At 45.7% G+C, this 14,670-nt stretch overlaps 1 protein-coding gene across 1 annotated transcript in view; it reads left to right on the top strand.

The window, feature by feature from the left end:
- Positions 1-12,624, top strand: part of LOC146830289 (uncharacterized) — a 206,924-nt gene extending 194,300 nt beyond the window's left edge. The window contains exons 9-10 of the mRNA XM_085604478.1: positions 4,709-4,860; positions 11,222-12,624. Coding sequence (XP_085460604.1) covers positions 4,709-4,860; positions 11,222-11,433 — 364 coding nt within the window. The 3' untranslated portion in view covers positions 11,434-12,624. The remainder of the gene's footprint in view (positions 1-4,708; positions 4,861-11,221) is intronic.
- Positions 12,625-14,670: the final 2,046 nt, after the last annotated feature.

Below are 14,670 nucleotides of genomic sequence, written 5' to 3'. Positions count from 1 at the left end.
TGGCAAAGTAACTGTTGGAAAAATGCAATATTCTGAGATTTGGAGCTCGTTCAGTGTTGCTGAATTTTGACCCTCCTCATCACGCTGATATGAGGAGGTAATACCACACTGGGGAAAAAACGGAAGCCTGTGACAGAAGCACTTTCATGGGCACCATTACTACTTGGAATTACTGTGCGCCCACCTGCCCTGGAAAGGATACACTTATTGGGGTATTGTTACTGCATAAACAGTGGTAGTTCCAAAGCCTATAAATCATGGAATGTAGGTCTCACCCATGGATTATATTCAATAATTTGTAAGCGCTATTCTATTCAGTAAATTCCAGATTTGCATCCAAGGGAAGCCCATACTTCAGTGCAGTGATCTGACAGCAGCTGAACTGTCTGCATTTGCTCGTTAGAGACAAGTATCCCTTTGAAAAAGGAACACATACTACATGCTACATACGTTTTGATCAGCCATCGGCTTAACTATAAAAAACACAAGAACCTTGCATGCAATCCTCATGAGCTGAGCCCTCCACCTGCAGACAGTCTCTTTCTTTATCAAAAATCAAATGGTGGCCATGGCAAGGGAAGGCATGCGTTCTAATATCCAAAGCTGCTGCATTTGGAGCTGGGAAATCAGGTTTGAGTCCCGGCGTCAGCTCCATATCCTTTGATTCTGGGCAAGTCGCAAAATCTCCCAGGACCTATAAAAAGTCTAAAAATCTGACCTTGTAGAATGTAATGCTCTTAAAGCGCTTCTGTGAAGCACTAATGCCCTGGGCCAAACATGCGCTTTATAAAACTGCGCCTGCACATGTTGTCTGTTGTGAAGAAGTCCAGTTATTGTCCAAATGAGCTATTAGGTCGAAACGGATGGTCCAAGCAGAACGAGCAGGAAAAATTTGGTTTATGGATAAAAGAGACAATACCAAAACTTTGCATAGCGGTGTTGTAAGAATGGGTACAATCTATACGTTTTTCTACGTTCTCCCTCCCCTTGCTTATCACAGAGAGTAGTTACACCTCCAAAACTCCAAGATGAGCCACATAGCCCCAGGAAGCCCCTGGCAATTGTATTTTACAAGAAAGAACACATAAGAAGGCAGCAAACCTGAGCACTAGGGCAGCATTAACCAAAGTCAGTCCACAAATCTGCATCCATGCCAGATGTTTGGGGTATCCATGTAAGATAAATTGGTACAAACAACTGGACCCAAAGTGTGCTTTTTTCTGAAACTGTGGCATGAATCTGGCCCTCCATTGGCGACCTCTGTTTATTGACAAGCTAATGTATGATGTTCTGAAGATTCTATGCATGTTGTAAAGACCAAGTTTAAAATGTTCATTTTTGGTGTAAAGGTAAAAAGAATGGCATTGCAAGAGATTATTTAGAGTTTAGTTTGAGCCGGAGGGTGCAGAAGGGGCACGCCAGCATTCATTTTTGCAGATTTATTTTTTCCCATCAGACTGAGAGCAAGAGAGAACACCTCAAAATAGGGAAGGAAGGAGGAAGAGAAGGAGGCAAAATCAGTGACAAAGAGAGAAATCAGAGAAGAAAAAAAAGAGCCTAGAAGAGTGAGATAAGGAGGCACGGAGTGCCTGGTGGTGGGTTAAAGAGGCGTGAGGTGGAACCAAGGCAGCACAGCCTTGATATCCGGCACCCTGAACTTCAGCACCGCTGCCCACGGGCTTCTGAACAAAACCCTGGACCGTACAAATTAAGGTGTAGATCGTTAATTTCACGGGCATAATATCAATGCAATCGAATATCAAAAGGTGAGTTTCTATGCATTTTCTATATGTAACTTCAGATGTATGTTACTTGATATCTTCAAGGTACGTAGATGTGGAGTTAAGAATGGTCAGTCCTTGTTTCTCTTCGCTCACTCTTGTCCCTCACTATTCTTGTAACAATATTCTGCCCCATCGATATCCCGTCTTCAATATTCCATAATTCAACCACAAATGAAGCGCTGTTCTGCCGGTGGGCATCGTTCAATAGTAAATGCCTGTTCTGCATGACAGTTCTCTTCAATCACAATACTCTTGCCGTTTCACAGTCTATTCCAGTTCTTTATTGAGAACCTTTATTCTCACTTCCCCTCACTGCAGGGTTTCTGGGAGGTTTACAGGGTTATTATACGGTCTTTAAGGGATAAGTTTGGTGTTGAACTTCCAAACTTGATTCCATGACCTTTGCAGCCCATATTTAAATGTGAGGTTAAATCTTAATTTCATGTTCCTTTGTAGAAGTGTTCTCAGTTGGAAGAGTTTGAGATTTAGGCTGGCATTTCGAGAATGGCGGGGCCTTGTGGCCCCCATGGCCCTTAGCATTGGCAGAGACGAAAGCTAACACACCCCTCTGTAGAGGTAGAGGGCCGCCACCCGGGAGATTGAGAGACCCCAGCATCATACATGCCAACATTTTAGAATGAGAAAGTGGGAGATTTTTTCAAAATAATCTAGAGTATTTCTCCCATTGACTTCTATTGAGGCCGGAATCGGGTCTATTTTCAGTTCCTGGGATTAAATGAAAATATAGTTTTTATTACCTTATCTGCAGGAGCATGGAGAAAGCGGTATGGCAGGCAGAGAGTGCGGGGCAAGGGTGTTGTGCACTGGGCTGCAGGAGCAGGTTACTGGCAGTGCACACTGAGTCACACAAGACCAGTCCCTGTCTGCAGAAGCACCCAGAGGAATCTGGTTTCTGCATGCAGGAATCGGGAGGTGAGAGACTAGCTTTGAAATTGGTAGTCTCCAGCCTGAATTGGGAGGATTGGCATGTATGCAGCATGCCTAGCGGGAATCTGTAGGCCGTCACAGTTACCTCGCAGTGGCGGTTGGTCCAAAGTCTGACGAGCAGGGCACAAGTCCTATGAAAAGAAGTGGGGGACTGACCAAGTAAGACAATATGCAAATGACATCATGAAATCACGACATAGCGCTATAAAAGAAATAGAATAGTGCTACTTAAATTATTTGTGTAAATACTGGGACAGACTAACCCATCTGACAGTCTTCCAGTGTCTGCATTTATATACAGGGACAGAACAAAGACAAAAGCATGCCTCTCTTATGTACCTGTGTAGAGATGGCATGCTGTGTGGCTTTGTTTCCCTCTGTGGCATCTACATTTAAATGTAAGGTTCCAGGCGGCCCCCAGTCAGCCTATACAAACATAAGGAGGCCGGATGGCCCCTAAACTGCGGCCCGGCTGGAGGTGAAAAAAGGCTCCCTCACTGCCTGCACGTTGCTGCTGGGAATGGAAAGCAGGCAACGTGCAGGTGCTGCTGAACGTGTCCCGGTGTCTGAAAATCACACCGGGACAACTTCAGCATATTTCTTGGCAGGGGGGACGGCCCAACTTCTTTGCAGGGGGGACGGCGTCCACCCTGTAAAAAGAGTGGGGGGGAACGCTGTGTACCTGCGTGTACCCCCAACTCGAGCCCTTCTGACGAGTTTGCCAAGTCAGTGCCATGTTGATTGCTCGCTGTAAAACTTTTCTGTTATCCAACAATAAACTCCCAAAGCTGCAGCTTGTTTTAAAAAAAAAAAAAATGTCAGTGGTCCTGGTGGAGGGGGAATTTTCTCCAGATGTGTTTGGGATGCACATAGCAATTTCCCTGCTGAGCTGGCAGGCAAATATAGTAACAGCCCCCCACATTAAATAGGGTGTGGTGACCGTCATTATGACTGGGCCGTATGGCAGATGGACTGCCAGATCAAGGGTTTGCATTGGTGGGGCCAGCTGAGGCTCCGACGACCACAGTGGTCCCACTGTCGTAAATGGGGCAAGGAAGCTGTGAGTTTAGCGGGGTGGGCGAAACCAGCATTTGATGGTGGTTCACTCTCTCCTCTGATCTCTATATGAGAGCATTCATGCATTTTCGTAAATCAGCACCTTGCTGCTTCCAAAGGAATACTGTTAGTCTCAGTAATAATCACATTTTTGAGAGTGCAGAGTTCCATGTATACAATGCATTTCTTTAAGTAAAATTATTTGCTGAAATATATTATAAATAGAACTCATAAAAGAGTACTTCCTGCTGTCCATACTAGAAACAACTATCCATCAAAAGCCCATTATCACAGTATCAAAACAAACTAAAATCCATTTGACCTTCTAAAATGACATTTTCAAGCCTTCGTTAATAGCGAAGATCTTATCTATATGTGACAAATTGTGAGACATTGAGTGTGGAAGTCCTATCTTAGGACAAGTGTCCATGTCCACAACCCGCCTGCAACAAAAAACATGCCACAAAGTTATCATAAACACTTGCTGCTCTTAATGACATCCCTTGATAGCCCTTTGAAGACCCACACAGGTCTATGGCCAAGCCGAAACATCAGAAAGGTATTTCTCGCTCTTGGAAAGTGGAGCTATGTCAAATACTTCTGTTGTTGCCTAAAGTAAAAAAAAAATTAACACAGCTCCCCTCAAAGGTATCTTAGTGAGCAAAGGTGCAAAAGGACGACTCTGCCAATGTTGTCAAGGCATCAGGGCATTCTTGTGCACGCAGACGACTTGCCAAATTGTGTAATCAAGGTGTACATGGTAAATTTACACACTTGTGGTTTAGACGGATAGTCTAACAACAATGTATTGCAGGCCTATAATGGGAGTTAATGTGTCTTGCACTAATGGTTAACATAGTGATTGATGTATACATGAGTGCCTACAGGTCTGCATTGCTGACACAGATATTCTTTTCCAGAGGCCGCAGATACCTGAAAGGAGTGGACATTGTGTGTCGCGATGGGTTCACAGTGTACGCCCCCTTTAATGGCACTATCCAGAGCGGGGACATGTGCTACGGAGATGTAACCGATAAACCCAGTGATGATGGCTTCACGTTCATGGGCTCAGGTGAGTGAGCTCCAGTGGAGGCTTTCGTTCTGTATCTCTTATCCGCCGTTTCCTGGCACAGTTGAGAGTCCACATGAAAGAATGACAAGCGATTAGCGAGTCGAAGAGTTGCACAGCTGCATTCACATTTGTGTTTTAAATAATCCACGTATTCAGCTAATAATTCAATGTTCATCCATTTTATTTAAAAAGTAATCCAATCCTTATTCGTCACGTCAAGGTACATAGTTACATGGTTTTGTGCGTTTAACTGCTCCAGAATTGCCCATCCGGGCCTATTCGTAGGCACATACTGCAACTTAGTTCCTCAATCACATAAAATCCACCCAATGCATTTCGGTCCGCCTGGACCTTCGTCAGGGGTATCTGTGATGTTTAAAAAATACGCGTCAATTACATGCTCTGAGAATGTGTGGTTAATACATAATAAATGAATGAATAAGTGACATGTCCTATTGATTACAACCAAGCTGCATCCCCATTAAATCAGTGCCTTTAAATCTGCCTTCTGTGCCCAACAATCATAACTCCCACCAATAACGTGCCCTCTGATTTAAACAAATCCATGCTCTCATTAAATGTGCCGGAGTCTTGCGACCCAATGTCCCTCCCTAACCCCACCCTTAACCCGTGTGAAACCAACATAACATGAGTTTTTTTGCAAGAAACAACCAACTTTAAACAAAAATCACAAATGAATCAAAAATAATGCTAATTTCCACAAAATCTTCTAGCACGTGATTAATCCATATTTAAATCGTGATCGTTTTTGGAAACTTTGACGTGACCTCTTAGGTCACGTCAAAGTTTCTGGAAACTTTGACGTGACCTCTTAGGTCACGTCAAAGTTTCCAAAAACTATCACGATTTAAATATGGATTAATCACGTGCTAGAAGATTTTGTGGAAATTAGCATTATTTTTGATTCATTTGTGATTTTTGTTTAAAGTTGGTTGTTTCTTGCAAAAAAACTCATGTTATGTTGGTTTCACACGGGTTAAGGGTGGGGTTAGGGAGGGACATTGGGTCGCAAGACTCCGGCACATTTAATGAGAGCATGGATTTGTTTAAATCAGAGGGCACGTTATTGGTGGGAGTTATGATTGTTGGGCACAGAAGGCAGATTTAAAGGCACTGATTTAATGGGGATGCAGCTTGGTTGTAATCAATAGGACATGTCACTTATTCATTCATTTATTATGTATTAACCACACATTCTCAGAGCATGTAATTGACGCGTATTTTTTAAACATCACAGATACCCCTGACGAAGGTCCAGGCGGACCGAAATGCATTGGGTGGATTTTATGTGATTGAGGAACTAAGTTGCAGTATGTGCCTACGAATAGGCCCGGATGGGCAATTCTGGAGCAGTTAAACGCACAAAACCATGTAACTATGTACCTTGACGTGACGAATAAGGATTGGATTACTTTTGAAATAAAATGGATGAACATTGAATTATTAGCTGAATACGTGGATTATTTAAAACACAAATGTGAATGCAGCTGTGCAACTCTTCGACTCGCTAATCGCTTGTCATTCTTTCATGTTGACTTTTCCAATGCGCACACGGGACGGAGCGCATTCAGAGTGCATGCACGCTAAAATTGTTAAATATGGACGAATAAGGATTGAATTCAAAGGAAAGGTGTGCTTCAGGTTTACAAACAATGTACAGTTGAGAGTCCAGCATCTCCAGGCAGGAGACCTTTCTAAGGATGCTCATTGGCAATAGAGGGCCTTATGTACTAAGCCCTGGTTCCAAATTACTAGAATGGTTTGAGACCTAAGCCTTGTTTTGCTATGAGAATGTTGTACTAATCAGTGCATTCACAGGGGGTCACTCGGCTTCCTGCCTCGTTACATGTTATGAGGCAGGAGGCATCTTGCACCCCTAGCAAATGCCTTCAAATTTAGGGTGTAATGCATGAGAGGGAAAGCAGATCTACACTCCTGCATTCGCATTCCTCCAATTGAGCTTTTCTTCACAGCGTAGGTGTACATACCACTTTAAAAACATGTTCACAAGTAAGGAATGACATCAGGTGAGGATGCATGATGGAAATATGCACAACTAGGTTTATCCATAATGATGAAATCTAGAGCAGGAAAATGGAGCAGTAAAATACCGGGAACCTCTAACTACACAGTAAGTCAAAGGGAGAGCTTTCTTCATTGGCTATCACTGTAATCCTTGGTGGGTGGATGTGGTAAGACTCCTGCTAGCGCATGTACATCCGGTCACTCCCCAGGCCTCCCACGTGAAATTCAGACAGGTTTGACGGGTAAAATAACTCTGAAAAATGGGGCACATGAGTGCATTTCAAAGCTCCATTTTCCGAATATTTTGACTTATAGGTCATAGGCTTTGCAGGCAGCTATGGACATGTAGAGACAGATATACAATATTCTACTGGCTCAGTAATTTCCACCGCATCCAAAACTGTCGCTGCAGCAGCAAATCAAGTATGCGCCTTAAAGAAAAGTCAGTGTCCAACTGGTATGCTGATTCTATGCACCTCACTTGACAACATGCCCTGTGTAAAGCTTATTATAAAGCAGTAATACACAGGTACTAAGTAGTGTGTCACATGCAGTGCCACTCATTGTGTCTGTCCCAGTGAATAATCCATCAGAATGCCTGCCTTACACATCAAATGCCATCAGAATTGCAGATACTGCACTCTAGGGGGCTGTTTACAATGCATTGTGTAAGGTTTTTAAGTTATATCAAGACGCGGTGAATCATGGGAGGTTTTTTCAACTGCTCTGTGATTTTGGTATGATGCTCAGATTGGCAACATAAAAAAAGGCACTCCTGGCTCAAAAGTGGAAGGAAAGCGTGGGGAGATCCATTTTAAAGGAGTTTCCCTCACCCACCCGTAGGGGGCATGCTTCATCATTGGGTAACCTCCTCGCACTGCGAACCTATTTGCAGTGCGGGCTACAATCCCCTCACTGAGAGGGAGGAGCTCAGGGATGTTTTAAGATGTGGTCAAAAGTTATCCTAAAAACTCTCCTTCCACTTTTGACCAAGGGGTGCCTTTTTGTGTTGCCATGTTACATTAGAGGGAAGTCGCACCTGCTGCTTGTTAAACCTCCTCAGGCCTCATTTGTGTGTGCGTCATGATGCTCAGAGTGCCATCCGACCAGGGGTACTGCTCACATAATCCAGAGTTATGCTCAGTGGTCCAGACTCTTTGCAGTAATCACTGATGCTCAACTAGGCTGGTGATGCCGACAGTGCTATGATAGTACTAAAATATGCCCGCCGCTCCTCACTGTGCCAGTGACGATGCTTAAATATGCCCGCCGCTCCTCACTGTGCCAGTGATGACACTTAAATATGCCCGCTGCTCCTCACTGTGCCAGTGGTGCTTCTTAAACATGCCCGCCACACCTCAATGTACCAGTGATGCTGCCTAAATAGGCGTGCAACTCCCCCCTGTGCCAGCGGTGCTGCTCAGATATGTCTGCCATGCCTCCCTGTGCCAGCAGTGCTGCTCAGATGTGTCTGCCACTTCTTAGTGTGTCAGTGGTGTTGCTCAGATGTGTCTGCCATGACTCCCTGGGCCAGCGGTGCTGCTCAGATGTGTCTTCCACTCCTCACTGTGCCAGCGGTGCTGCTCAGATGTGTCTGCCACGACTCCCTGGGCCAGCGGTGCTGCTCAGATGTATCTGCCACTCCTCACTGTGCCAGTGGTGCTGTTCAGATGTGTCTGCCATGCTTCCCTGTGCCAGCTGTGCTGCTCAGATGTGTCTGCCACGCCTCAATGTGCAAGCAGTGCTGCTCAGATGTGCCTGCCATGCTTCCCTGTGCCAGCTGTGCTGCTCAGATTTGTCTGCCACTTCTCACTGTGCCAGTGGTGCTGCTCAGATGTTATGTTATGTTATATAATTTTTATAAAGCGCACAGATGCCGCAGCCAAGAGGCGTCCCGGCGCCAGACTCCCAGGGCCAGTGGTGCTGCTCAGATGTCTCTGCCACGACTCCCAGGGCCAGTGGTGCTGCTCAGATGTGCCTGCCATGCTTCCCTGTGCCAGCTGTGCTGCTCAGATTTGTCTGCCACTTCTCACTGTGCCAGTGGTGCTGCTCAGATGTCTGCCACTTCTCACTGTGCCAGTGGTGCTGCTCAGATGTGTCTGCCACGACTCCCAGGGCCAGCGGTGCTGCTCAGATGTGTCTGCCACTTCTCACTGTGCCAGCGGTGCTGCTCAGATGTGTCTGCCACGCCTCACTGTGCCAGCAGTGCTGCTCAGATGTGCCTGCCATGCTTCCCTGTGCCAGCTGTGCTGCTCAGATTTGTCTGCCACTTCTCACTGTGCCAGTGGTGCTGCTCAGATGTGTCTGCCACTTCTCACTGTGCCAGCGGTGCTGCTCAGATGTGTCTGCCACTCCTCACTGTGCCAGTGGTACTACTCAGATAATCTAGCTGATGACCCGTATACTATATTCAGCATACAACTAGCACTGCTCCTTCAGCCACACACCTGTCATCGTGGCAAGGGTCAGTTCACTGCTCCAGTGTAGCATTGCCATGAAAGTTTCCCATGCTGGCAGAGTACTTTGTATACGGCACTTTATACATTGCCATGCCTGATTCTATTCTAGATTGTGTGGGGCTGGAAATCTCTTATTTTCATGATACATTTGCCAGACCACCGGTATGTAAAATATACATTACGTCAGCTTCCATACCATACGTTTCCACATTGTTTTAGCAGTGAAAGCACACATTGCGGTGCCAGGTTTCACACTGCCCTACTATGAATATCACACAGTGCCAAGTAAATTCCCCTATTGCTCCAGTAAAGCACATATCGCTGTGCCAGTTACTGCATTGCTCACCAAAATACATTGTCATCACAAATCTTACATTGCACTAGTAATGCAATGAAGTACTCCCAGTGTGCATGAGAAGTATAGCTCTCATACACATTTTGCCCAAGGACATCTCACACACATACAGCCATATAGCCATACAAATACAGAAGCCACACGCACACGCACACGCACACACACACACACGCACGCTAAAGTTCATAAGCACACACACATCCAGCCATATAGCCAAGCACAGACAGAAGCACAAACTGTAGCACACACTTAAAAACCCCAAAGCACCTACACACAAACACACACACACACACACACACATACAGACAATAATTGTCTGTCGTTCCCACCAGAGTTAATTAAAATGCAGCCTTGTGGGTAAGAGCTGGTTATTCAGTGCTGTGCCCCCCTGGGGTCATTCTCTCTCTCCCTCCCTCAGTCCAGACCAGACTAGTGGGAGGTCTCCAGAGGTCCCCAACCTCAGGTCAGTGCTGCAGGAAAGTCAGGAAGGAGGGTTCACATTGAACTGAAGGTGAGGGGTAAACTCCTGGCAAACAATGGAAAGTGAGGTCGCTGCACCCCGGAGCAGCCTGTCCTGTGTGCTGTGACAACGGAGGGTGACAACGCTGCACAACCCCGGGGCAGTCTGTCCTGTGTGCTGTATCAATGGAGGGTGACAACACGGCACAACCCCAGGGCAGCCGGTCCTGTGCGCTGTCACAATGGAGGGTCAGCACACTGCAGAACCCCAGGGCCGCCTGTCCTGTGCGCTCTCACAATGGAGGATCAGCACACTGCAGAACCCCAGGGCAGCCTGTCCTGTGGCTGTAACAATGGAGGGTCAGCACACTGCAGAACCCCAGGGCAGCCTGTCCTGTGCGCTGTCACAATGGAGGGTCAGCACACTGCACAACCCCAGGGAAGCCTGTGCTCTAACAATGCAGGATGACAATACTGCACAACACCATGGCAGCTTTTCATTTGTGCTGTAACAATAGAGAGTGTGGCTACAGCACAGCTCTAGGGCAGCCTGCCATGTGTACTGTGGCAATACAGGGTGACAACACTGCAGAACCCCAGGGCAGCCTGTCCTGTGCGCTGTAACAATGGAGGGTCAGCACACTGCAGAACCCCGGGCAGCCTGTCCTGTGCTCTGTAACAATGGAGGGTCAGCACACTGCAGAACCCCAGGGCAGCCTGTCCTGTGCGCTGTCACAATGGAGGGTCAGCACACTGCAGAACCCCAGGGCAGCCTGTCCTGTGCGCTGTCACAATGGAGGGTCAGCACACTGCAGAACCCCAGGGCGGCCTGTTCTGCGCTGTCACAATGGAGGGTCAGCACACTGCAGAACCCTAGGGCAGCCTGTCCTGTGCGCTGTCACAAAGGAGGGTCAGCACACTGCGGAACCCCAGGGCAGCCTATCCTGTGCTGTCACACTACCAGCACAGATGGGACGCACTCTATAATGCTATCACCAAGACTATTCTGTCCATGACTTACAATCTCGTTCTTCCTTTGCAGGCCTCTGTGTCAGAATCTTTAATGTGAAACTGGATGAGCACAGCGGGTGGATCCAGAAGGGCTGCCGCCTGGGCATCTTGGTGCCGATGAGGACACAATACCCGCGCATCACCTCGCACATTCACATCCAGAACTGTGACCTCTCGGATCCCACCGGTCTGATTTCGGAAGCGTGGCCCCACCACCATTCGTGCACAGACCCAGATCCATGATGCCTGTCTTTTTTCTCTTTCTATCCTTGTGTCCGTGTGTATGTGCACAGCCGCCTCTTCCAACTGCACCTGCCATCTGTTGCAGGGGATTCTGGGCTTTCATTTAGGTAAAAGGGATGGTAAATGGGAGGAAAATTGAGGGGCACATTTACTAAAAGTACATGCATCGCAGGGCAGCAAGCAAAGTTGCGTTGTTGCGCTGCGTTGAGTGAACTGGAAATAGCCGAACAGCGCCATATCTAATGACATATGATGCTCTTCTGCTCTTTGCCTGCGTTGGTGCACTTGCGGCTGCCTAACATCAATGCAGGCACCCCTGGATCATGGTGCAAGGGTACCTGTGTTATAGGCAGAACAATTTTTGCGCGGGAAGGCGTACCTTCCTGCACGAAAACAATCCTAAGAGGCAATTTCCTCTTTCTATGCATGGTGCAGAATGTGAAAGAGAAAGTAATCTCCTTGTTACGCCCTGGTCGGGGTGGCGTACCATTTTGGTGCAATCCCAGCTTTACCAATTTTAGTACATCTGAGATTGCTTCAAATGTAATTGGTGGACGCACGGGAACGCCCATGCTCCACTTGTGGAATGCCTACCACTATGAAATGTAACACAACGCCGTGCAAGCTGCAGGCAAGGTGGTACCAATCACCCTCTTGCGAGGCTTTGCCATTCTTACTTAAACCTCTGCATGTCTTTCATTGCCTAGCAGGACGCAAGGGCAGCACAAAGGCTTAGTAAATTTGGGCCACAGCATTCTGAAGATTCACCAGGAGCAGCATGCCTTCCAGAAGACCCCCGTCAACAGTCGAGGGAGGAGAATCAAGGATTGTTGGTGGGAGGTGGCTTGGGAGAGAATCCGACACTGATGACTATCTCCATTGGGGAGGGCAATAGCCAAGATCATTTTTTTGCGGTCCATGGCTCAGAGTATTGACAACACGAAGAGATGGCCAATGTTGTGACCAGCGAAAGTTGTGTCGCTTTAAAAGTTTTGAAAATAATGCTGAGATATTAATGAGATTTCAAAGCAAACAATGTTTTTTTATTTGTGCCTTTTGATTAATTTCTATACCGCCAAAAGATTTTTGGTATAAATATGCGACACGTGGTGTACTTTAAATCATGAACAGACACTTTTTATTTAACCCCATACTTTGGACATAACATACAACTTCAATAAAGTACTGGCACTAAAAGCTTTGTTTATTTATTTTTTTTTATTTCAAATCATTTTTATTGAAATAACAAAGACAATACAATAACTCTTCCGTACATAAAGGTTCGAGTCAGTCAATGTCGAACAATTACAGATAACGAAAAGTAAATAGCAAATAACAAATAATATAAAGTAAATCAACTCCTGCTTGCATCATCGATATACAGATATATATATATATATATATATAAATATACAATGCTCAATGTGTGGATGCGGCGCTTCTGGGCTCAAGAGGGTAATCGCAAACGTACTCTCAAACATCACCGATCAAAGGGTCCAATCCGCAATATACTATCTCAAGGCGGCTCATAGTGAAAGGAGGATGCGTCCAATGATTTCCAAAGCTTTCTATTAGATGGGCTCCAAGTAGATGCTTGTAGAGCCGGATTATTAGAACCTCTCAGGAATGATAACCACTCCTGCCAGATTTTGAAGCTCACCTCACTCGCATTTTTCCATTTGCATAGAACCACTTTACACGCCATTGTTAGCATTAAGTCCAAAAGCTGACGATCTTGAACAGTTGATATTTGTGGGTCCAGCGCCCCTAAAATGACATACACAAAGTCCTGTACAGGTCTTATCTTGAACACGTGATAAATGCAGTCAAATATTTTCCCCCAGTAATCCCCTAGAGAAGGGCAGTTAAATAGCATGTGTGCAAGATCACCAGAGCCTGACTGACAGTTCCAACATGTAGGAGAGTCCCTTAATTTACATTTGAAAAGCTTAGCCGGCGTCCAAAATGCTCTGTTGACTAGCATGTATTTTGTTTGGAATAGGATGGGTGAGACTTTGTGTGCAAGGGCCAACTTATCGATCACATCCCAGTCAAAAGTTATGCCTGTTAGATTCGGCTCAGCCTCCCATTTCGATTCCACCATTTTGTGTTTTGTCTTGGGTAAGGGCAATAATAGTTTGTACACCCTCGAAACGAAGTGGCCCGTGTACATAAGACGTGGGAGATGAATTATTAACCATGGTGTATATGGAGAGAAGTTACGAGCGGTTAGCATCGCTTTGATTTTCAAGAAGTCATAAAAATCCATCGGGGTAAGATCATACCTCCGCTGCAAAATCGAGAACGGAAGTGGAGCCTTATCATCATACAGGTCCCTCACCAAGTTAATGCCCTTCTTGGACCAAGACTCCCAGAATAGTCCACTGCCATTATATTTGAGATGGAAATTTCTCCACAGCTTTGTTTATTATTTATCGAGGTGTTACAAATGTTTCCAAAATGATCCTGTAGGAAAAGGGAAGGCAAGTAACTATACAAAGGCACTTCAGAAGTTTGCAGATGTAGTTTCATGACCGCAGCCTTGCATGAAAGGAGGTCATTTCTGTCATCACAGGGACATAACTTCTTGCTTCTTATTATCCAGTGTAAGAAATTGAATTATTAGTTAGGGTGGGTCAGCAAACAGGCTTACCATAGGGAGATGTGTGAAGTATTTATTCAGTACCAAAACAGTAATAAACTTAACATGCAAAGCAATAAAAATTCCATACCAAATTAGAACAAGCATTTGCAATGCAATAGGTCTCGCATTGACGCGAGTTTGAACTACTGGCATTGTAAATGACAATGCCTTTTATTTATGTTTTGGTTTTTGCTTGTTTAATATGTTGCTGTGCAACATGGCTAAAAAATTGCTAAGACATGGTCAATGCTGGCCACATCCTAGCCCTTCATTTCTTGAATTCAAGCAGTGTTGCCCAGCAGCTTACACTGCTGTGCAACATAGCTTTGAAAAAAAAATGGATGAAGCCAACATCTCACATAGGAGAGACCTATTTACTTTGTCAATTCTTATTTAGCTATCTAATTCACTATTGGGGGGTACTTTTAGTTTTGTGCCCAGGCCCGTTTCCTGTCCCAATTCGACCCTGGTGTGCATGACCAGCACAGCACACTTCCACCTTATATCACAAACTCCACCAGCATTTGCGGTAGGTGTCACTAGTGGTAAACATGGGAGGCAGTGAGAAGGTGCTGTCAGACAGAGCACATTTC

Source organism: Triturus cristatus, chromosome 5_1, assembly GCF_964204655.1.
Source record: "Triturus cristatus chromosome 5_1, aTriCri1.1, whole genome shotgun sequence".
Taxonomy (NCBI): Eukaryota; Metazoa; Chordata; class Amphibia; order Caudata; family Salamandridae; genus Triturus; species Triturus cristatus.
This window is presented reverse-complemented; position numbering and strand designations above follow the sequence as displayed.